Genomic DNA, 24232 nt, shown 5'->3' with positions numbered 1-24232 from the left:
GGTGGTGGGTGTGAGTGTGGGTGCCCACTGGTGCTGGTGGTGGGTGTGAGTGTGGGTACCCGCTGGTGCTAGTGGTGGGTGTGAGTGTGGGTGCCCGCTGGTGCTGGTGGTGGGTGTGAGTGTGGGTACCCGCTGGTGCTGGTGGTGGGTGTGAGTGTGGGTACCCGCTGGTGCTGGTGGTGGGTGTGAGTGTGGGTAGCCACTGGTGCTGGTGGTGGGTGTGAGTGTGGGTACCCACTGGTGCTGGTGGTGGGTGTGAGTGTGGGTGCCCGCTGGTGCTAGTGGTGGGTGTGAGTGTGGGTACCCGCTGGTGCTGGTGGTGGGTGTGAGTGTGGGTAGCCACTGGTGCTGGTGGTGGGTGTGAGTGTGGGTGCCCGCTGGTGCTAGTGGTGGGTGTGAGTGTGGCTACCTGCTGGTGGGTGTGAGTGTGGGTGCCCGCTGGTGCTGGTGGTGGGTGTGAGTGTGGGTGCCCGCTGGTGCTGGTGGTGGATGTGAGTGTGGATACCCGCTGGTGCTGGGTGTGAGTATGGGTACCCGCTGGTGCTGGTGGTGGGTGTGAGTGTGGGTACCCGCTGGTGCTGGTGGTGGGTGTGAGTGTGGGTGCCCGCTGGAGCTAGTGGTGGGTGTGAGTGTGGGTGCCCGCTGGTGCTGCTGGTGGGTGTGAGTGTGGGTGCCCGCTGGAGCTAGTGGTGGGTGTGAGTGTGGGTACCCACTGGTGCTAGTGGTGGGTGTGAGTGTGGGTACCTGCTGGTGGGTGTGAGTGTGGGTGCCCGCTGGTGCTAGTGGTGGGTGTGAGTGTGGGTGCCTGCTGGTGGGTGTGAGTGTGGGTACCCACTGGTGCTAGTGGTGGGTGTGAGTGTGGGTGCCTGCTGGTGGGTGTGAGTGTGGGTACCCACTGGTGCTATTGGTGGGTGTGAGTGTGGGTGCCTGCTGGTGGGTGTGAGTGTGGGTACCCACTGGTGCTAGTGGTGGGTGTGAGTGTGGGTGCCTGCTGGTGGGTGTGAGTGTGGGTACCCGCTGGTCCTGGCGAGCGCTATGGGCTCGGTGGGCACGATGCGAGGAGGTAGGCCGTAGTCGAGCGTGTTGCCCCTCTCCCCGTCGCGCCACACGCTCCGAGCATAGTCGCGCATGGCGGCCACCTGCACGCAGCCCGCGCGGCCAGGGCACGGTCCCAGTCAATCACGCGCACGCACAACGCACGTCACCACACGCAGGCCGACACGCGTGGGACACAACGACAAAGAGCCCCCATGAAGCCTACACATAATTAAGGTTTTTGGGTTAGATCGCGTAAGTATAAATGTGTCATAACCCTCCACCACCCGACACAGCAAATGAATAAGGAATTTGTCACGTAAACATAAAACGCCAATTAGTTACTACTTCAACCCACCGGTGAGTTGGAGAGTAAATCCACAACATTTACAATTTGAGTACGACGTTTCGCTGATAATTACATCCAGCATCATCGGGCGATTTTCCAGAATAGTGAAGCAATCCACCTGCTTCCAATCTTAAATAGAGCAGGACGTCATCACTGAACCCAATCAGGTGCAGAGATCAGAGGCGGAGGAGGGGGGGGTATTGTAATTATATGATAGACTAGCTTTACTACCCGGCTTCGCCCGGGACTTGGATTCACTACACCCGGCCGCCTTTGTCTCCCAAGTGGCAATGTTCACACACCACACGAGTTACTCGTTTGAGGCTAAGTCGATCTAGGGGAGGCCCAGGACCGGTTCAAATAATCGTCACCGGTGGTGGCCGTGAGCAGGAATCGAACTCGGGTCGCCGAGTTCGTAGCGTAGCGCGCTAACCACGACACTACCGCTCCCCCCACACACACACACACACGCGTGTCCATAGGTACACATACACGCGCTTGCTGCATACGGCAGTAAAAGACTCAAATAATAAACCAATGCTGCGCGAAGAACGCCTTAGACCTGCAACACATTTGTATTTCACTTTACCCGTGGAGGATTGACATCAGCAGGCACACTCCGTTAAGCTTCCGCATACGGGTCACATGACAGATGTGACGTCACAGCTCACTTGCCGTGCAAAATATATGGATCATTGCGCCCCCCCCCAAAAAATACAAAAGTCTATTTTTATAATTTTTGCATGGTGTACAGTCTGGAAAGTACCCACATGGCAAATGTCAAGTTTGTTGCATGTCGGGAAGTATGCTAAACATATTGAACAGACACACATATTCACAAATTTCCATTGTTTTATATATAGCTTAGTAATCAGTTAATTAGTATGTGTTTCCTCTATAAGGAATTGTAATTGTAAGATGTATTAATTATTAATATGCTTCCAGGCCGCACTAAGCATGTAGCTGTAAGAGCAGTTAAAATTATTTGTATTTCTCTAAATTTCAATGGATTCTCGAATTAGTCTTGGCCAGTAATAATTAGTTTTACACAACACTTCGACGTTATCAAACAAATTGAGTGTCCTTGTTGGCAAGCATGTTCTGCAACTGGCAACAGTTGTGTTTGAGAGTATTTAATATTTTTTTGGTGTTATTTTAGTCTTACGCTAATGTTACGTCCTGTCTGTCCAATATAGCATCTGCCACATAAGCAATTAATCCAATACACACCTTCTGTTGATAACTTAGGCAATCCATCTTTAGCACAATATACTAGTATTAGAATTTTGTGTACCGTGCCAAATCTTACTTAGATTTTTAGCTTTTCTAAAACTCGAGCTAATTTGTCAGTTACTCCCGCGATATATAGAATTTTTTATTTTTATTTAAAGCTTTCATGAATGCAGGAATTCACTGTTTGGGTCTTTCGGTAAAGTCACATAGATAGAAAAATAATAGATCACGACGTTTCAATCGCAACGCAAGCAATCGTCTTCGCCTGAAGACGATTGCTCTTCGGTAAACGCAGTGTGTTATTTTACCATGTAGGCCGCGTCCAAGCAAAATATCTAGGAAAGGGAGTGTGTTATTCACCTCCATTTCCATGGTGAACTGGATGGCCGGGTTTTGTGAATTGAGATTTATTACTGCTTCAACAGCACTGAAAGAAATCCACAGCCATTAGGCTCGACATCTCGCCGGCAGTTACAACAATTGTTATCAGGCAATTGCCACAATTGTTTGACAAATAAAATTGACAAAAGCTTTTCCCTTGGCGCCCCTTGTCAATGCAGCCAATCGTCAAACCTGTCTGTCCATGACTCCCACGAGCAGCTGGTGCAGGGTCTGCAAGCAGGCCCTCTCCATGCGGTACGTCTCAGCAAAGTCGACACTTCTCTGCTCGAAACGTGGCCGCTGGTGGACCGTGTCGGCGATGATCTGAGCCAGCGCCACCCTCTCCTCTCCGTCCAGGGAGTGCTCGTACGCTTGGAAGTAGCAGTCCACCAGCTGACACACACACACAACACCGAGAGTATCTTTACATCCAAGCGCACATAGGTGTGCGGACCACTTGAGATGACCGCACACAATACTATGGCTGCAAGTTTGGTCGTACATGTTATGTATATCGTTTATTGTTAAAATTGAATCACAGTTCCTATGATTACTGTTGTTACATTGTTTTTATAGCTTTATTTTGGTGATTTCGAAAACATATGGTTAAGCCATGTTTCTTGCGGAAGTGCGGAGTTGGCCTGATAACTTTAATCTAAATTGTCTTCTTCTTGGTTCTTTCGGTAAAGTCACGTAGAAGGGAAGTAATAAAATACTGAAAGAACCAAGAAGATGAATCCCTGCAGTCACGAAAGCTTTAAATCGAAATCGAAATTGTCTTATGGTTGCTATTGTTTGACTTGCATCACACTGGGATTTTTGCACACAGCGTTGTAATACGGTTTTGTTTTGTTTAGGAAAATTAGCTGGTTTATCCAGGATGTTTCTGTTGCGCGTCGTCGCTTTAAGATGTTCTCTGTTCATATTTTGTTTGTTGCGGTTGCATCCGACTCAAGAGCTGCATGGCTCACAGGGCTATACGTAATAAATGAAACTTGAAATTGAAACTTGAATACTAGAAAACCCTTTGACCGGACAATAAAACTTGATCAGCCCTCACATACCGGCGCAAAAGCAGCACAGATCAGAAAACCCCAACTAGGCCAGTTCACACAGACCCTGCCATAACCATCAGCAGTGGACCACATTCACAGCTGAATACAAACCTAGGAACCTGTAAACAATTTCAACAAGAGTCACTGTTGGAATATTTCAATGAAATGACAAATGTGATTCAATTTTCACGATTCAACTCAGTGTCACCACTCAATTCAATTGTTGATTTTTTTTCATTGTGCTGAATGGTCGTGCCTCTAGTGACTACAGCAGTGGTGAATTGAACCCAATTCAGACAGGATATAACCATAATAGAGTTTTTTTGGTTAGATCACGATCTAACCCAAAAAAACTCTATTATGGATGATATTGGTCGCGAAAGCCTATGTGTTAAAAAGGATATAAATATTGAAAAACTTTGTTATACAGCAAATTTGATACATTGCTTATGTTGAGCTTAAGAACCGATATTATCAGCCGAGCGGTGGTGGCTATGTACGTGGCCTGTAATGCTGCACTGTGGAGGCAGCGAGGGTTGGTGGATCATACAGAAGTCGTGAAAACTCCCTTCCTGTGGGCGTCAAGGAGCCATGCTCTGGCTTGCCAAGAAAAGGCAGTACAGCTAAACTGTGGGCTCCACCTGTTGCGTCTGTCTGGAATTGAGTGTTTCCTCCTCGCCGGCGTGGGTCTTCGCCCGGTTCTCCGGTTTCCTCCCATGTATAAACACTCATTAATTGGCCAATAACAACTTCATATAACAGACGACCGCAGAGCTTGAGCATTTGTTGGCACTGGCTCATCACGTGACTGCCTTCCCGCTTGTCTGCGGTTGCTCTCCACGCTTCTAGAGTCGTTCTCTCTCTACGAGAGCGAGCGTATGCTGTGTAATGGCGACACGTTACACGTTGAACATATATTATATTTATTATAATGAACGAATCAACGCTATGCCCCCAGCGCTCCGCGCGAGGGCCCTTGAATGATCCCTGGTCACGGTGTGACAGGGGGGCGGGCTCGCGCCCTGCGACGAACACGGCCGCTACCTGTCGCTTGTCCTGCAGGAAGTCGGCCTCACAGCCCCACAGCTCCATGAGCAGAGAGAATCTGTCAGCCCCCTCTCTGTGTGGTGCCCGCTTCCCTGAAAGTCACTCGCGCGCACGCACGCGCACACACAGTGACGTACGCTCTCCCGTATGAACACAGCATGCAGTGCAGCCTCACGCGCCTGCCCTCACCCCAGAGGCAGACCTCAAAACTACTCAAGGAGTTGGCAGTCCTGAAGTAAAAAAAAAAACTCGACAATAATAATTTTAAAAGACACATTCAAAGTATTTTACCAATAGACCCCATCTCCGCCCCCCACCCCGTTTCTTGGATCGGCCACTGTCTCGCCCAGACAATAACGATGTCCTCTATTCACCCAGGTGGAGCCTCGAGACTCTTTCGCAGGTTCAGAAACAGAACATTGAGAATTTAAATGGAACAAAAGACTTGACGGGTGTGTGCCATACGCGTGGATATGTCGTATTGTGGCAAGACGCCGCTAGCGCGACAGTGGGGATGTAACTGAGATCTCTACTGGATAACATCCACATCGCCGCAGAGCAATCCACGCAATTATCAACTTATCAATTATCAACTTGGTAGATACAAGCATCATTAGGCAGTTTCCAAAATTGGCTCTCCAACAACCCGGTGGTGTTGAAGTAGTAATAAATTCGCACGTTTGTTGACGTGACAACTTCGTGTCGGATAAAGGAGGGTTGACAACACATATTTCAGCTCCGCAATCTTACGCAAAAATCTATTATGGAGACATAAGATTGTGTAGAAGTGAGATCCACTGTGGCATCGCAGTACGATGAGCAATGGGTACAGCAAAGGGTGTCCTTAATCCAAAAGCGGAAAGACCATGGTCGATGATGACAATATCCCACTGATGATGGATGATCACATTAGGCGGCTGCAGCTGAGTGGATGAGACGCACATTGGCAGAACGGGTGAGATGGGCACCGGCGGCCGGTGTCGAGCTGAGCTGCGGTACCCGTGGTGCCGGTGCCCGTCCTGGCGAGGGCGCTGCAGCTCTGAGCCACTAGCAGCAGCTCGGCCTCCAGCTGGCGCAGGTCACTCAGCGCCACGTCGTACATGACCAGCACGCCCTGCGGGTCGCGCACCTGCACCAGCCCCGTGCCCTCCTCGCCGCAGAAGTCTTGATGATTCTCCAGCTCCGTGAGTTCCATGAACTCCACCTCATGCACCTGCAGCGCCGCACGAAGCCGTTACCATGGTACCATTGCGGAGCTGTAACTGCGGTGGCAGCACGGAGTCGTTGCCGCGGCACCACACGGAGCCGTTGCCGCGGTTTCAGCCCGAAGCCGTTGCCGCGGCGCCAGCACGGAGCCGTTACATGGCTTTGGGTAAAAGCTACCCAGACTTGTAAAAGCCTTCAACGTAGCCAGAGCACGTCATCATCATCATTAACAGGCATATTCTATTCAGTGCTGAATGGAGGTCTTTCCACGTTGTTGCCATCCCTCATTGTCCCGCGATGCCACAATTCATCTTGCGTCTGCGCGTTTACAGCCCTTCCGTCAATCCACTACTGGATTAGGGCCTCCTCATGCTGTGCAGCTCACAGGGGTTATGTGACCAAACTTCACTATGCCGGACAATGTGGGTTGGTGAAGGTAGGGAACATAGACTTAGGAGAGTGAAAGTACAGTACAACACTTTTCTGCACTACCATTTTCTGCTCACCACACATGCATTACGAGTGCAATGTAAATTACCAGCCTGCATGTAAACTATGCAGCAATTATGTATTTATTGTGACTCACAATAACAACTGACTTGTTACATTCATAAAAACTGCGGCAAGCTTTTTTTAGCTATTCGACGTCACAGATTTGTGGCACTCGAATCAGACGTTGCTTTGGCAGGAAAAGACGAGCCAAAAGAGAGAGAGGCACTGCCACATAGGGCACTCATCAGTCATGATTTTGCTCTGCAGCGAGCACTCTGGCTGTGTGAATCTGAGCAGGCCATGCATTGTAGGCAGCAGCAGCAGGAGGCAGCAGCAGGTGCTATGCTAAATTTATTTATCCGGGTAAGACCCCAGTGAGCTATGTAGCTCTTTTTCAGAAGCGACCTGGCTATCACAAATAATAGCTCACCGAAGTGGCTTGTCATGTGGAAATGTATAGCAGACAAATACCCGAAATGCATGATGTTGATTATAAATGTGGAAGGAAAAACCGTACGGCCCGGAAAAAAATCCACACGGGGAGACAAGTAAACTCCAAATATACAGCAGGCATCACGGTTGGGATCGAACCCACGACCTCCTGCGTACCAGGTGAGGGAGTTAACATCTCGCCACCGTGGCGCCCCGTACCATGTAGTCGGCCGGAGAGTTGTAGAGGTGCTGCTGGGAGCCGACCCTCCCTGGGAGGGGCGCGCCCCGCCCCCGTGCCGCTCCCACCCAGCCTCCCGAGGTGCTCCCCATGGAGCCACGCTGCCAGCTCAGCCCGGCCTGGTCAATGGTGACGGAGCGCTCCACTGAGCGGAAGTAGTTGAGCAGGCCCAGGCACTCGTGCTGCACCACGCCACAACGAGTGACAACGCGACACTTAGTAGGGACAGCCGGGTGGCCCTAGGGAGTTGTTGCTACGGAAAGGGGGCACTGAGACACACCAACGGCTTCGGCCCGGTTCATCAACGACTGAACGGAAAAAAAAACCCGCCATCGTGAATTTGCTTTGTAAATTAATTGGGGTTATTCCAGCTCTGAAAGAGTCGATAAAATTCAGTTTAAGGTGATGACGCGAAGACAAAAACATGGAAGGGGTGTTATATCTTCTTGGTTCTTTCGGTAAAGTCACGTAGAAGGGAAGTAATAAAATAATAAAAATAAAACATAATAAAATTATTCTCACGACGTTTCGGCCACAACGCAAGCAGCCGTCCTCAGGTGAAAACCAGGTCCGTCGAGGCGACAGAGTCTGAATGAAACAGCACACGAGCTTGGAGCATATATATAAGCTGGGCGCCTTGACAAAGGAATTTGCATATCAAGAGGAATTTAGTATATTTATGGGAAATGCAGGAATGTGATTAGTACTACATATGCATGTGCATTATGCAGGATTAACAGCATCAAAGGGAGCTGCAGTTGCTGCTGCTGCAGTTGCTGCTGCTGCAGTTGCTGCTGCTGCAGTTGCTGCTGCTGCAGTTGCTGCTGCTGCAGTTGCTGCTGCTGCAGTTGCTGCTGCTGCAGTTGCTGCTGCTGCAGTTGCTGCTGCTGCAGTTGCTGCTACTGCAGTTGCTGCTGCTGCAGTTGCTGCTGCAGTTTCTGCTGCTGCTGCAGTTGCTGCTGCTGCTGCAGTTGCTGCTGCTGCTGCAGTTGCTGCTGCTGCTGCAGTTGCTGCTGCTGCTGCAGTTGCTGCTGCTGCTGCAGTTGCTGCTGCTGCTGCAGTTGCTGCTGCTGCTGCAGTTGCTGCTGCTGCTGCAGTTGCTGCTGCTGCTGCTGCAGTTGCTGCTGCTGCTGCTGCTGCAGTTGCTGCTGCTGCTGCTGCTGCAGTTGCTGCTGCTGCAGTTGCTGCTGCTGCTGCAGTTGCTGCTGCTGCTGCTGCAGTTGCTGCTGCTGCTGCTGCAGTTGCTGCTGCTGCTGCTGCAGTTGCTGCTGCTGCTGCTGCTGCAGTTGCTGCTGCAGTTTATGTTGCTGCTGCTGCAGTTTCTGCTGCTGCTGCTGCTGCAGTTTCTGCTGCTGCTGCAGTTGCTGCTGCAGTTGCTGCTGCTGCAGTTGCTGCCTTATCCATTTTAATATAACACTATGTATTATTCTACCCACTCTAATGTATATCACACTGCTATATATTTACTATACAATTACGACACCATACATTACTCTGCACACTGCACCATGCCAGTGAGTGGAACGCGGTCTGAAAGTCACCGTAAACGTGAACACAATCAGTTAAGATCCGAAATGGTTTATTACGTCCTTCCAATGATTGCTAAGCCAGAATCCATCTTCTCGGTTGAAATTGTCTCTACAAACGGATGCGGTCCGAGACATGTCGTTTGGTTTCTCCAATGTAACTGCTACCACAGAGGCAACTTAGTTTGTAGAGACAATTTCAACCGAGAAGATGGATTCTGGCTTAGCAATCATTGGAAGGACGTAATAAACCATTTCGGATCTTAACTGATTGTGTTCACGTTTACGGTGACTTTCAGACCGCGTTCCACTCACTGGCATGGTGTAGTGTGCAGAGTAATGTATGGTGTCGTAATTGTATAGTAAATATATAGCAGTGTGATATACATTAGGGTGGGTAGAATAATACATAGTGTTATATTAAAATGGATAAGGCAGCAACTGCAGCAGCAGCAACTGCAGCAGCAGCAACTGCAGCAGCAGCAGAAACTGCAGCAGCAGCAGCAACTGCAGCAGCAGCAGCAACTGCAGCAGCAGCAGCAACTGCAGCAGCAGCAGCAACTGCAGCAGCAGCAGCAACTGCAGCAGCAGCAACTGCAGCAGCAGCAACTGCAGCAGCAGCAACTGCAGCAGCAGCAACTGCAGCAGCAGCAACTGCAGCAGCAGCAACTGCAGCAGCAGCAACTGCAGCAGCAGCAACTGCAGCTCCCTTTGATGCTGTTAATCCTGCATAATGCACATGCATATGTATTACTAATCACATTCCTGCATTTACCATAAATATACTAAATTCCTCTTGATATGCAAATTCCTTTGTCAAGGCGCCCAGCTTATATATGTAATGTAGTAACTTGACGGGAGACGACCTCACGGGTAGAACACTCTTTATTAACACCAACTTATATTACACGGGTGGCTAACTGCAGCCTAACCCACGGGGTTCCCCTGGCTACACCCACACGGGCTCTTACGCCCCGTAGCTTCTCGGAACCCACCCGGCTGGGGTGTCCGTCTCGACTCTGGGTCCCACAGCCTCGTCCCACATGGACGTCAGACCACGGGTCCCACAGTCTCGCCTCCGAGCCACACAGGGTCCCGGCCCTTACAAGGACAGCGGAACTAGGGGTCTCAGGGCCCTACCTCTTCAACTCCGTCTTCGATCTTCAACTGGTTAACAACTCCCCGAGTGCTCCCGCGCGTCCCCCCCCATAGTCCCTCATGCGGACGTCGCTGAGAGCACCCACCCCAGTTGACCAATCACTGCGCGCTGCCCACGATCCCATTTCCCATCCCGTGTCAGCGCGCACAACCACGCACCCCGCGCCGCCCCGTGATCTCTCACTGTCGGCGCGCGTCAACACCACCACTACATCACCCCCTACCACATAGCTCGCAGCCGACCCGGCTGCTATAAAAAATATTTATTACCCCCCCCCCCCCGTGTGTGCCCCGTAACACAAGCAACAATCACAACAACACAACACAACAATAACTCCGCCATCCGCAAGAATCAGAACATAGCACCGCAACAACAAGAACAATATGTACAATATGTACAACCCGGCGAGCGACAACAATAAATGTGTATGCAAAAAAAAATTACTCGTGCAGCGTCCCTTCATTTCCGAGCGCCCCTTGAACGGGACATTATACCGGGCAGAAGAGGAACGTGGCGGCGAGCTGCAATCTCGGTCCCTCCCCTCTTTTTTTTTTTTTTCATGAAAAGTGTCGTGTCTTAGCACGAGTCCGCCTGGCCGGTCCGTCGTACGGCACCAGACGCGGTTGACCGTCCGGTGGTGCCGGCAGTCCAGGAAGGCACGGGGTAGGCATCGGAGATCCGCGCGTGCCTCGGGGTTCCGGTTCACGACGGTCAACAGCCGTCAAGTCCGAGACACCTGGGAGTGGGTCAGGTGGAGACACATGAGGATCAGACTGCGACACATCCCTCCCCGAGTCGACGGCCACATCACACGCTCGGTCGTTACAGCACAAAGGGAGGTCATGCGGTGCCGCGAAGGGTTTCAGCCTGGTGGGGTGTACGTACCAACGGCGTTTTTCCCATTTAATCTGGATACTCTGGGGTCGTGCAATACGCACGATTTCCACGGGTCCCCTCCATGGTCTCAACAATTTAGGGGACGTAGCCAACGGTGCATGTGGGCAGTGCAGCCAGGCCTGATCGCCTGGTTTCCAATCGTGCGTATACACCTTTCGTGCATGCAATCTTTCGTTAGCGATCTGGCGAGACCTTGAATTCAACCTCGCAGCCTCTCGCGCTTCAGCCAGTTTGGCGATATTAAATTTGATGTGGTCGGCCAATTTAGATTTCGCACGTGGCTGGGAAATCCCCAGTTGGACATCCATGGCCGGATCGGCCTCCCGCCCATACATGAGAAAAAATGGGGAAAACCCCGTCGCCGCATGGGGGGCCATTCGATAGGCCGCGAGTACCCCAGGTACCTGTAAGTCCCAGACCTGTTGGCACAGCATAGAAGTAATCGTCCTGTTTAGACGTTCAACCATTCCATCAGTCTGCGGGTGGTACGGGGAGGTACGCACTTTCTTCGTACCCAACAGGTCGCACACCTCGCGCAACAAAACGCTCGAAAAATTCTTTCCTTGGTCCGTCAGCAAGCGTTCGGGGGCGCCTTTGTCCAAAACATAGCCCTGGACAAAGGCGTCCGCCACTGCCGCAGCCGACTGGTTGGCGAGTGGCCACGCCATGGGCCATCGGGTGAAGTATTCGACGCCAACCAGCAGGTACTTGTTACCCCTAGGTGTAGCGGGAAAGGGCCCCAAGATATCGAGCGCAACCAGTTCGTTCGTGCGCGAAACCTGAATGGATTGTAGCGGTGGATTAGCCGCTATTTGTGGCGGTTTTCTTTGAGCGCACCCCACACATCCCTTGAGGATGTTTGCCACGTCGCTCCCCATACCCGGCCAATAGTAGTCCTGTTGGAGTAGGGCGAGCGTTTTGTGAAATCCCAAATGCATGAGTCGTTCGTGAGCAGCCAGAACGACCCTACCCCACATAGCAGATGGAACAACGAGCGTATGACGCCGGGACATATTGTCCCACTTCATCAGGAGGCCCTGTCTGACCACCCAGGAACCGACCCGCGTCCCCCCCCCCCGGGAGCCTCTGCCTTCCGACGCAACGTGAGTAGGGAACTGTCGGCCATTTGGAGACGGCCCCACTCGATAAGAGGCAACGCGAGTAACGAGTCCCCGCCCGTGGGAGCGGCGGGCGCGTCGACCCCCGGAGCGTCAGTGGCGGCGAGCAAAACTTCCGCGGGGACGGTGACAGGGGGTTTACACTGCGCCGATCCCAGAAGACATGCGCATTCCGAGCGAGGCGACAACCGCGACAAGGCATCCGCATTCGAGTGCCGCAATCCCTTACGGTAAATCGTCGTGAATTGGTAGTCTTGGAGGACCTCCAGCCATCGGGACAATTGGTCGGAGGGTTGCGCCACCCGCATTGCGTATTGGAGAGCCGCGTGGTCCGTACGAACAGTAAAATGACGGCCGTAGAGATACGACCTGAATTGCTGTATAAAAAAAACGATCGCTAGCAATTCACGACGTGTTACACAGTAGCGTTGTTCCGCAGGTGACAAAACTCTGCTACCGTAGGCGACCACCCGTTCGACCCCCCCGACCACCTGTGAGAGCACTCCCCCGATTCCCGTGTTACTGGCATCCGTGTCAAGCAGGAACGGTTGCGTGAAATCGGGTAACACAAGGGAGGAGCCCGCACCAAGGCGTCCCGAAGGGAGCAGAACGCAGCCTCCTCTTCCGGCCCCCAGTGAAACCTTACCCCTTTAGCCGTCAAAGCGTGTAGGGGCCTGGCTATGGTGGCAAAATGTTCAACAAAACGGCGGTAGTAGGAGGCGAATCCTATGAAGCTGCGGACTTCAGTGACTGAGGTTGGCGTTGGCCACGAGCTGACGCAGTGCGTCTTAGCAGGGTCTGTAGAGATCCCTGAACGGCCAACGATATGCCCCAAGTACCTGACCGATTCCCGAAGCAGGTGACATTTAGCCAGTTTAAATTTTAATTTAGCGGAACGCATCCTGAGGAACACCCCTCTCAATCGCTGGAGGTGCTCCTCGAAAGTCCGGCTGAAAACGATGATATCATCGAGGTAAATCAAACAGGTGTCCCATTGGAGTCCTGACAAAACCAATTCCATGAGCCTCTGGAACGTGGCGGGAGCGGAATGTAAGCCCATGGGCAATCGATTGAATTCAAATAGGCCTCCTGGTGTCCGGAAAGCGGTCTTTGGTTTCGATTCCTCATCGAGGGGCAATTGCCAAAATCCCGAAAGCAGGTCAAGCGTCGAAAAAAACTGTGCTCCCGCCAAGGCATCCAGCGACTCATCCATCCTGGGGAGTGGATACGCGTCGGCCATCGAAATTTTATTTAGGCGGCGGAAATCCACACAAAACCGCAAGGACCCGTCCTGTTTTTTAACAAGGACGATGGGAGCACCCCACGGACTGGAAGAGGGCGAAATGATGTCGGCAGCCAACATGTCATTAACAGCCGACTGCACATGCTCCTTCTCGGCTGGGCTGAGCCGGAAGGGATTCTGCCGAATAGGGGCCGCGTCACCCGTCGCTATGTGATGGCGCAACAGGTCCGTGCAGCCAATATCGTACTTGTGTCTGCTAAACACGTCAGCGAATTCGAGTAGCAGGCCCCTCAATGCTCCCAACTGCACACTAGACAAGTTACTAGACCCAGCACACAACGAGTCCAACCATTCTGTCCCCTCCTCCAATGGAGGATGCGTATCGAGGCTAGAATCCGCATGTGCAACGAGCTGTTCATCGACGGGTAGCGGCGCCGCGTGAGCCAGCACCGTGCCCTGTGTAATTACAGCTGGCCGCGATCCCGTATTCAGAACCATAACGAACGGATCCCTGTCCGCCCGCACCATGGTCTGAGCTACCGCTAAGTCGAGGCCCCCAACAGCTCTGTTTGACGGCCCCAACAGAACACCTTGTTCCGCCGCATCCACGCCGAGGGGTTTTCGCAATCGAAGGGGTACCAACATTTGCGATCCCGGGGGCACCCGCACAGTCTGAGTTGCCAGCGCCTGAACTGTAGCACAAACCGTGCGTATTTTGGTAGGACTCGTTAAAAATGCAACCCGCCGACCCGATGGAAGCTCAATGCAGGCCTGATCGACGAGAATTTTAATGGGCATTTTAGCCAGAAAGTCCGTACCCAGTAAACAAGGAACTGCCAGAGATGATGACACAAAAATAGGACCCGCCAATTTGATATCGCCAATACAAATAGTCGCCCGAATCTGTCCGATGATTCCCAAAGAACCCCCGTTCGCCGTGTAAAACGGTACAGCCAACGGAAGAAGGGGTCGACTTTGGACGGGGAGGATGTTATAAATAAGGTCCGAAATGATAGTGGCCGACGCACCCGTCTCCACCAGCACCCGGACCTCAACCCCGTCAATAAAACCCGTTACTACGGACGACCCGGCCGACGCAGCCACTATCCTGTGGGCCAACTCGGACCATTTGACTGCTCCCAGGCCGTGTACGAACCCCCCTCGCCGAACCGAATCCCCGGTACCCATACGCGGTCCCCCCACCGCGAAGCGGCGACCCGAGTGTGCCGTGTATGTGGACCGAGCGTGTGGGGTGCCGCGACTTGCCGGGGTTAGCTGGGACGACTTGGGGCCTTGGTCGTCGTCCGGACGTGGTCCCGTGGCGCACTGACGCGGAGCCCGGCACCCGGACGCGACGTGACCCCGAAGGCCGCAGTTGTAACACATGACGAGGGACGTCGTAGGTTTCGGTTGCTCCAGCTTGCGGGACGATCGTATGGGCGAACGACCTCCCGATCTCCACTCCCCCGGTCTCGACACGGTGAAGGCCTCCTCCCGAGCCGTAGCAGTCTGAGGCTCGGCGACCGTCGCGGCAGGTGTCGCGATCCCCGCCGATGCACAGACGACCGCCCGCTTGCGTTTGAGGACCTCGTGTGCGTGGATACCTGTAGCAACCCCCAAGGAGCAGATGTCCATTTCGTCCGCCGTATTGATGGGGACTCCCAGGTCGTGAGCCAACGCCAGCAGCTGCTCTGTCACCATGGCGTCCTTCCCCTCCTTGTCCATGCGGGGAAAAGCGGCGTCCGCCAGGGCGAGCAGCGCCGTGCGATAGGCGAGCGTAGTTTCTCCAACCATCTTACGCCGTTCGTAAAACTGGTGGCGACAGGTCGAGGGCGGTCCGAACACCTTAGCCATGAGATGTAGCGCGGCCGGGAGCGTTGAGCGGGACGACCTCGGGGCGGATGTGAAGGCCGCAAGTGCGTCGTCGTCGAGCATCGCCGGCAGCGCGCGTAGGGCAGTGGTGTCGGACCACCCCGACATCTCTTGATGTGCGAGGAACCTTCATTGGAAGGCCCCCCAGTCGCCCCCGTCTGCCTTGAACGCCGTCAGCGCGGGCAGTCTTTGTTGGAAGACCTGGTCGTCGTCCTCCGATGAATGCTTTTCCCGCGCGCCGCTGTGGTTGACGAAAATGTCGGCTCCGTCGGCAGGCGCATGGTGGAGAGTTTTGGCGCGCGCCGATGACGCGGGCTGTGTAGAGTGGAGGTCCCCGACCACGTGGTGTCCACGCTTCCCGCCAATCGATGGTGGACCCTCAAAAATGGCGCCAATTTCAAAACTTTCGGCGCGGAGCGCGTTTTGGCGGGATTCCTCCGGCCGCGCTCCCTCCTCCACCCTCGTAGTTGTCCTCCCGCCTGCTGAAACGGTGATTTCTGCCAAAATTGAAGCGGCGGCGAGCAGCAACTCCGCCAGGCGGGAGTGTGCATCCTGTAGGCCGGTGTCGGAGGCGAGCGGAGCGTCGGCCATCGCCGCGAAGTGCTGCATCGGCGGCAACTCTTCGTCCTCGCCTTCCGAGGCTTGTGGCTCCGGTACGTCGTCGTCTTCCCGATCTCGCTCGTGGGTACGGGTAGTCTTCCTAGGATCCATCCTTTTGAAGACAGGTTTACTTCTGACGCCAGTTGTAATGTAGTAACTTGACGGGAGACGACCTCACGGGTAGCACACTCTTTATTAACACCAACTTATATTACATGGGTGGCTAACTGCAGCCTAACCCACGGGGTTCCCCTGGCTACACCCACAAGGGCTCTTACGCCCCGTAGCTTCTCGGAACCCACCCGGCTGGGGTGTCCGTCTCGACTCTGGGTCCCACAGCCTCGTCCCACATGGACGTCAGACCACGGGTCCCACAGTCTCGCCTCCGAGCCACACAGGGTCCCGGCCCTTACAAGGACAGCGGAACTAGGGGTCTCAGGGCACTACCTCTTCAACTCCGTCTTCGATCTTCAACTGGTTAACAACTCCCCGAGTGCTCCCGCGCGTCCCCCCCCATAGTCCCTCATGCGGACGTCGCTGAGAGCACCCACCCCAGTTGACCAATCACTGCGCGCTGCCCACGATCCCATTTCCCACCCCGTGTCAGCGCGCACAACCACGCACCCCGCGCCGCCCCGTGATCTCTCACTGTCGGCGCGCGTCAACACCACCACTCCATATATATGCTCCAAGCTCGTGTGCTGTTTCATTCAGACTCTGTCGCCTCGACGGACCTGGTTTTCACCTGATGACGGCTGCTTGCGTTGTGGCCGAAACGTCGTGAGAATAATTTTATTATGTTTTATTTTTATTATTTTATTACTTCCCTTCTACGTGACTTTACCGAAAGAACCAAGAAGATGAATCCCTGCAGTCACGAAAGGGGTGTTATAATAATGCAATCATTCAAGCAATACTTAATCATAATTCAGTAGATTTTTCTGTCATATAATGGTTAGTCCTATTGCCTGTATTATGGAGATAATCAAAAAGATAAAATAAGAGCAGACGAACAAGGAGAACTATGATCATTCAATTACTTGCTGTGATGTAAATGTAAAAAAACCTATTCCACCAAACCAGTGCTGTGAACATGTTTTATCACGCTCAAATACAGAACTTGTCTCTCATAATAAACTGAGTTAGCAGTGAAAACTCTACATCACTCTATTTTTTAGGAGACTTCTATCTATAGGACAAGCACTGTGGACTTGCTGTACCCAGTTTATCATTCCCAAGAGGCTTATGGGCTAAATTAATGCTTGACTTAGATTTCATCTCACAACCTTTCAACTGTGGGACGACCCCCAAGACAAAGCGTTACATCGGCAGATTAAATCATCAAGAAGGAACAAACATCTTGAGAAAATTAATGCTTTATTGATTTATAAGTGCTTTTTGTGTCAGATCGGACAAGTAAATTGTGTTTTAAACCCTCCTCCAACCGACATGGCCAATTAATATAACAGTCCCGTGAATAAGCGTGACAATTTATTACCGCTTCAGCACCACCGGTGTATCAGGCAGCGATCCACACCCATTTAACAATTGAGTATGACGTTTCGTTGGTAGTTCACAACCAGCATCATCATGATGATGCACGTTTGTTCACGTGACAACAACTTAATTAAGTGGCTGCATTGGGTGGAAGAGGGTGTACGACACACGTTTTACATAACGCTATCGGACCCAAAAATCTATTACGAATTGTAATATTGGTCATTCAAGCCGACGTGAGATTACACAATCAATATTATCCATAATAAATGTTTATTGAGTTAGATCACCTAAATATAAATGTGTCATTAAACCTGTGTCATTAAACCTGTCACCACAGCCAATTAGTAAGGTTTGCCACGTAAACAGAACATGCCAATTACTTACTACTTCAGCACACCGGTGATTAACTGCTTTAGTGTCAGATGGTGGCGGGTTTAGTGACACATTTCCGCGATCTAACAAAAAAAAAAACCTTTATTATGGTGTGAGATAAATTGCTTGATTGTTTGTTGTGGGAGAGAACAAAAAGACGCTATAAATAAATGCAGAACGAGGGCCCAGGTGAATGTTTGCTCTCACCTGCAACTCGCGTATGCGCAAGTGGCGGAGGAACATGAAGGCAAGGTAATCTCCCTGGACGTGGCCTCCTACCCCGGCCTCCCGGTCCTCATCGTCCCGCTCCTCGTCCATGCCCAGCTGCTGCAGGGCGCTGCGTAGGCTATACCTGTCACAGGATAAGCGAGCAAGCGAGCGAGCACCGATGTTCCCATGACCCCTGCACTGAACGGAAGCTCCCCACAGAACACTGTTACAGTATACACACTGTTTGAACGCCTCTGCTGTGAAAACGCGGCAATCATCCAGGGCGGACAGGCAGAATCGAGTGTAGGACATCAAAAATTGCTTTCACAGATTTGTTGCTTTTTGAACAGGGAACGTGTTGTGAAATTATAAAACTGCCTCTCTCACCAAATATGTAAAAAAATAACTAATTATGATTACTACCTCTGAGATACAAAAACAGTGACATATCATAGTAAAAATTCAAATATCTCTCAAAACTGAAAGAGGGGAAAACTGAATGTAAATGCAACTGCCACAAATTGCAAAGATTTACAGATTTTCCAGGGCAGCTGCCTCAAAAGGAGGATGACAATCAGAACAGGTGGCAGCCCTTTTGTGGCTGTGGTCTCATGTGCGCATGAGAGCGAGGCCTAGGAGCCTGGTGAGGCTTGTAGCTTAGTTAAGCCTATGAGCCTGGTGAGCCCTAGAAGCTTGGTGAGGCATTGGAGCCTCGTGAGGCCTAGGAGCTTGGTGAGGTATAGGAGCCTGGTGAGGTCTAGGAGCTTGGTGAGGCATAGGAGTCTGGTGGGACCTAGGCGCCTGGTGAGACCTAGGCGCTGTACCCGCTGCTGGCACTTGCTGCGGTGTGGCTGGTCCGTGGAACGTGAGTGGGCCTCGGCTCCTCGCCGGGATGGGACGGACTCCCGTCGCCACTCTCCTGTGTGCGGCAGCAGCAGCACATGGGTGTCACAGAGCAGAACAACACCATTCAAATTCGGTAGCATGTAATGAATGCTCACATTTGCTTGGCTGACAAGTATAGAGGAGTAAAATACGCGGTACATACTGTTAACCGAGGGCAAACAGATGCGGGTGTGCAACATGGGATTGCACGAACAAACTGCCACCTAATTAAGGGGCGAAGCGGGTGCAAACCGGGTCGACCGGTTGTGCACGCTGACACCGGAGGTGTTGCCAGGGAGACGGGAGATAAGGGTTGATTAATGGGCTGACAGGCACCAGCCTGGCTAGCCTCAAAGATACACACGAGAGCTCTCGAATAATTGGCAGGAGGATATAAGGACGTGTGCGTGAGCGGAGCGGGATTAGTTGTTGCTGCCGCTCAAGCCGTCAATGGACCTCAACCCTCACGAGTCGCCGGGCGGGTGATGGTTGATCCCCCTACCCGGGACAGACGAGTGAGTGGGTCTGAGGGAGTGTAGGCGAGGGCAGTGGTGGAGTGTGAGAAGCTGCTGGGTGCTGAGGCGCTGGGTACAAACCTGTGTGAGAAGCTGCTGTGTGCTGAGGCACTGGATGCGAAGCCTCTGTGTGTGAAGACGCTGAGTGCGACTAAGCTGTGGGTGAAGATGCTGGGAGCAGAGCTGCCGAAGGCAGCATAGGTGAGGTGAAACGTAGAGATGAATGGAAGGAGTTAGATCTAAGTGACCGTGTAGATAGTTCTCGAGGAGTGCCTGCAACTGGTGCAAGAATAGATTAATAAAGTAAGCAGGTGACTTGTTACAACTTGTCTGTCTGAGTGATTTTTCAAGACACTACACACGTTTCTATGGACTTAAACAGAGTATGAAATAGAATATCCAACAATAAGATTCAAGTTAATTTCGATGAACCAGGTGAGAACTCAATCAACCACGATAGTCTCATTTGCATGAGTGACCTGGGGTATTAGTCTGCCAGTAGAAGGTGATGTTTGCTGCGATGAATAATCTCAATTGAGTCGTTAGAGGGCAAGTTGCGAATTTCACTATGTAACACAATTTTTGTGCCTAAAAAGTAGAGAAAATGGCTATTATTCCCCACAAACTTTGCTTTTGTCATCAGGACAGTGATATTTTGAAATGTACCTATTTTCAATGAGAAAACGGGCGAATTTGTGTTGTTTCGTTCACATAAAGTCATAAAAAACAACATATGACTCAAAATTAACATGTATTTATACTAAAGTAATACAAAAATTACAACAAAAGATTTAAAAGTGAGTAGTTTATCGAGATTTACAATTATACTGTAAATCACTTTCTCGTTATACTGTCCTTGGTAGCAGCGTTCAAAGTCCAGTACAGCGGTACCTCGGTATACGTCGTTAATTCGTTCCAGAAGGTAGGACTTATACCGAAAATGACGTATACCAAATGGATTTTTCCCATAAGAAATAAAGGGAAAGGAAATAATCCGTTCCAGAGCATAAGAAATTATATTTTATATGGCATATTATACATTAATGGGGTTGTATAAAATAATTTAGACACTAATTACTAAAATGCATACAGAAGCCACGTGACCGCGCTGCTGCCAGCTGCGCTGGTCACGTGGCGTGCCTCAACCCTGCACGTCGCGCGGGCCTCGACCTGGGGCTCCACCCTCCATGGGGGCAGCCCCCCAGACCCCCGCTCCTCTCCCCCACGTCCCCCGCCCCTCTCCCCCACGCCACCCCGCCCCTCTCGCTTTGTTTCAGTCGTGAATAGGGCATACTCGGGTACGCGGTGACTCATCCCGACCCATACAAGTTCTAGCAAACGCGTCGTATCCCAAGACATTTTTCTCTCGTAAAAACACGACGTATACAAAATTCGACGTATTCCAAAGCGGTCGTATACCAAGGTACCACTGTATATCCTGATGGAAGTGCTCGCCTTTCTCCTACGAGTACGCTCCCATGTTTTCTTTGAATTTACAAAGATAAGGATCAAGGATATGGACTTTGAGGGACATCCGACAGCCCATTGTGCTGTCGTTCTTCACCAGTCTCAACCAGCTCCACATAGTTTTCGACCTTGTGATTGCCCAGGAAGCCACAAACCACTGTGACAAAGCTGTTCCAAGCCACTTTCTCCTTACTAGTGAACTGCTTGGGGAATTAATTGCACTCCAGGATCTTCTTTATCTGTGGTCTGACGAAGACACCGGCTTTGACCTTTGCCTCAGACAACTTAGGGAAGAAGTCTTGAAGGTACTTGAAGGCAGCCAAATCCTTATCTACAGCTCTGACAAATTATTTCATAAGGCCCAATTTGATGTGCAGTGGTGGCATCAGCACCTTCCGGGGGTCCACCAGTGGCTCCCACTTGACGTTGTTCCTCCCCACAAAGAACTCGGTCCGCTGTGGCCAGTCCCGCCTGTGGTAGTGCGCCTTGGTGTCCCTGCTGTCCCAAAGGCAAAGATAGCAGGGAAACTTGGTAAAACCGTCTTGGAGACCCATCAGGAATGCCACCATTTTTAAGTCTCAGATGACCTCCTAACCGTACTCATCATACTTCAAGGCATCCAGCAAGGTCTTGATGCTGTTGTAATCCTCTTTGAGGTGCATCGAGTGAGCCAGGGGAAGAGACTGGTACTTGTTACCATTATGGAGAAGCACGGCTTTTAGGCTCCTGGATGAGCTGTCAATGAAGAGGCGCCACTCATTCTGGTTACAGGCGATTCCGATTGCCTCGAACAGACTGGTCACATTGTGGCAGAAGCAGAGCCCATCTTGACGGGTGAAGAAGTTGCAAAAAGGTTTGTGACACTTTCTCTGATCTGCAACTTGCACACTTTCATCCAACAAGTTCCACTGCTTGAGCCTAGACGTCAAAAGCTCGGCATTGGACTTGGTGAGACCAAGATCTCTGATCAAGTCGTTGAGGTATTTTTGGTTGGGGTAGTATGGGTTTCTCTCCTCAGCTCCACCTCTGAAATTGTCATCTGGATCTACAACGTCTTCATCGTTCTGACTTGCTGCTCTCTTCTAAAGACAGCTGCTCTCTCACCGGAGGAGAGGGTATGGGGACCTCTAGGCAGTGTGGCACCAGGGCGATGGATGAAGGAATGTCCGGATACGTGATAGCAGGTGCATTATTGCCAGTCCGACATTTGTAAGGGTCCACCATGCAGAAGTAGCAGTTCCTTGAGTGGTCAGTGGGTTCCCGCCAAATTCTTGGGATAGCGAACTTCGTGGCTCTCTTTTCCCCTCTGTACCGTCCTACAAAAATGCATTTATTTCACCCATGACTAATGTGTAAGAGATTCTCGCAACATTTTTCATATATGTAATAAAAGACTCCGTCAGGCACTGCTGGTCTCCGTTTGTCTTTTATTCAAGTTCTTTCTCCGCACCCCGCTGGTCTCCTCCGCGGACCAGCGTCGTCTCGCGCGCGCCCTGCACGCGCTTCCTCCTCAGCTCCTCCACTCGTCCTCACACCCCGCTGGTCCTGACAAGGAACCAGCGTCTCCTCTCGCGTGCCGCGCACGCTCCTCTCGCGTGCCGCGCACGCTCCTCCGTTAGCTCCTCCTCGCGCGCGCCCCGCACGCGCTCTCCCGTCAGCTCCTCCCCGCTCCGCACACCGCTGGCCGACGGTGTGCCGAAGCCCCATCAGCCACGTGGCTGATGGCACGGCGGCCACCCAACGTGGTCCCGCTTCTTCACTCCAACAACTGCCCCGATCTCTTCTGGGCTCCCACTTATATCTTCTCCCCCACGTGACTCTGATACCTCCCCTTCCGGATCGTCAAATCCGGCCTTCCCATACTGCCCTGCTGGCTCCACCCCCATTCACCTCGCTTCCCATTGGAGCCGAGGTGAACGGCGGCCCCTCCCACACGCCCACCATACCGGGCTCCGCCCCCCAATACCCCGGGCCGTGTGATTGGGCCAGAGCCCAGCAGCAACCCCATTTACGCTCGCATTACATATATGATCTATTTTTCCAATAGCATTAAAAATTGTAAAACATTTTTTAAAATTACAATTAAAATGTTTTATTACAAATTTGATAACATAAAATTCCAAGTAACAATTGTCCATCTTACATTCCAGAGTTTTTTTACATTGCTCACAGGTGAAATGAGGTGCCCAGGGTTTGTCTTGATCCCCGACAGGCATGCCAAAATATGCCTTGTAGGCCTCACACATCTTAGCAGATGCTTCCACAGAGTACTTTTTCGCTCTTGTCTTGATAAATTGGAAGCAGACATAGCAAAATGTGTCTGCCGGATGCTTGCAGCTTCTTGATGCCATCTCAGAAAAATCCAGATATGTATCCAATTAGGCAGCTGGAACTAAACTGAACTGGTGGGCTTAAGGCTCCAGTATTGACTACTATGTATATTACTGGAAAGTTCTAGAATGTTTTAGAAGTTACTTCAAGTTTACTCAGCACTCAATCTATGTAGAATGTTCTTTAAATTAAATAATAGAATACGACGTTTCGATTGCAACACAAGCAATCATCATCAGGTATAATGAAATAGCGACATAATATCTAACCAGAAAACTATAGACAGACATATTAGCAGACAGATATCACAAGATACATACATAGCGAGAGCAACACAGGTGACAGAGAGGGGTGATCGTCTCTGTGGGGTGGCCTTAAATAGACAGAGGGGGGGCGGAGGCAGAGAGAGGGAGGGGGGTTAGAAAAAATTAGCATATCAATGAGTGGTCCAAAAGAAAACGTGGTGCTGCGAGTACGATGGCACAGCAAGCAAGCCTGAAAATCAGGAGAAAGACACACTAAAATTAAATAACCTAGTAAAATATCGAAATGTAATGTAATACAACACAGAGGGTCGGTCAACACACAATTAACGCATAGCCTGGTTGATTACGTATTTCAAAGATTGCTAAGTTAGAATTTAAGTGTGAACATTCTAAAGAGGACACAGGCAGATAAAACAAGTCGCCAGAGAGAGAGAAAAAAGATAAGCTTAAAACTTCCCCGTAGAAGTGGTTCAATCTTAATTTTAGAACTTTCGTGACTGCAGGAATTATTATTTGGTTCTTTCGGTTAAGTCACGTCTAAAGATAAAATAATAAATTAAATTAAATAATAGAATACGACGTTTCGATTGCAACACAAGCAATCATCATCAGGTATAATGAAATAGCGACATAATATCTAACCAGAAAACTATAGACAGACATATTAGCAGACAGATATCACAAGATACATACATAGCGAGAGCAACACAGGTGACAGAGAGGGGTGATCGTCTCTGTGGGGTGGCCTTAAATAGACAGAGGGGGGGCGGAGGCAGAGAGAGAGAGGGGGGTTAGAAAAAATT

The 24232-nt window shown here is 51.2% G+C and overlaps 1 protein-coding gene across 1 annotated transcript in view; it reads right to left on the bottom strand.

The window, feature by feature from the left end:
• LOC144941603 (uncharacterized) overlaps window positions 1–24232 on the bottom strand; it is a 100318-nt gene that overhangs the window by 53176 nt on the left and 22910 nt on the right. Inside the window, exons 12-18 of the mRNA XM_078867923.1 lie at window positions 18790–18884; window positions 17963–18107; window positions 7450–7650; window positions 6100–6313; window positions 5098–5192; window positions 3191–3391; window positions 1015–1139 (exon numbers count right to left, since the gene is read on the bottom strand). Of these exons, the coding sequence (XP_078724049.1) occupies window positions 1015–1139; window positions 3191–3391; window positions 5098–5192; window positions 6100–6313; window positions 7450–7650; window positions 17963–18107; window positions 18790–18884 (1076 nt within the window). The remainder of the gene's footprint in view (window positions 1–1014; window positions 1140–3190; window positions 3392–5097; window positions 5193–6099; window positions 6314–7449; window positions 7651–17962; window positions 18108–18789; window positions 18885–24232) is intronic.

The sequence above is a fragment of the Lampetra fluviatilis genome, chromosome 25 (assembly GCF_964198595.1).
Source record: "Lampetra fluviatilis chromosome 25, kcLamFluv1.1, whole genome shotgun sequence".
Taxonomy (NCBI): domain Eukaryota; kingdom Metazoa; phylum Chordata; class Hyperoartia; order Petromyzontiformes; family Petromyzontidae; genus Lampetra; species Lampetra fluviatilis.
Note: the sequence above shows the minus strand (reverse complement) of the source record. Positions and strands in the feature narration are given on the sequence as shown.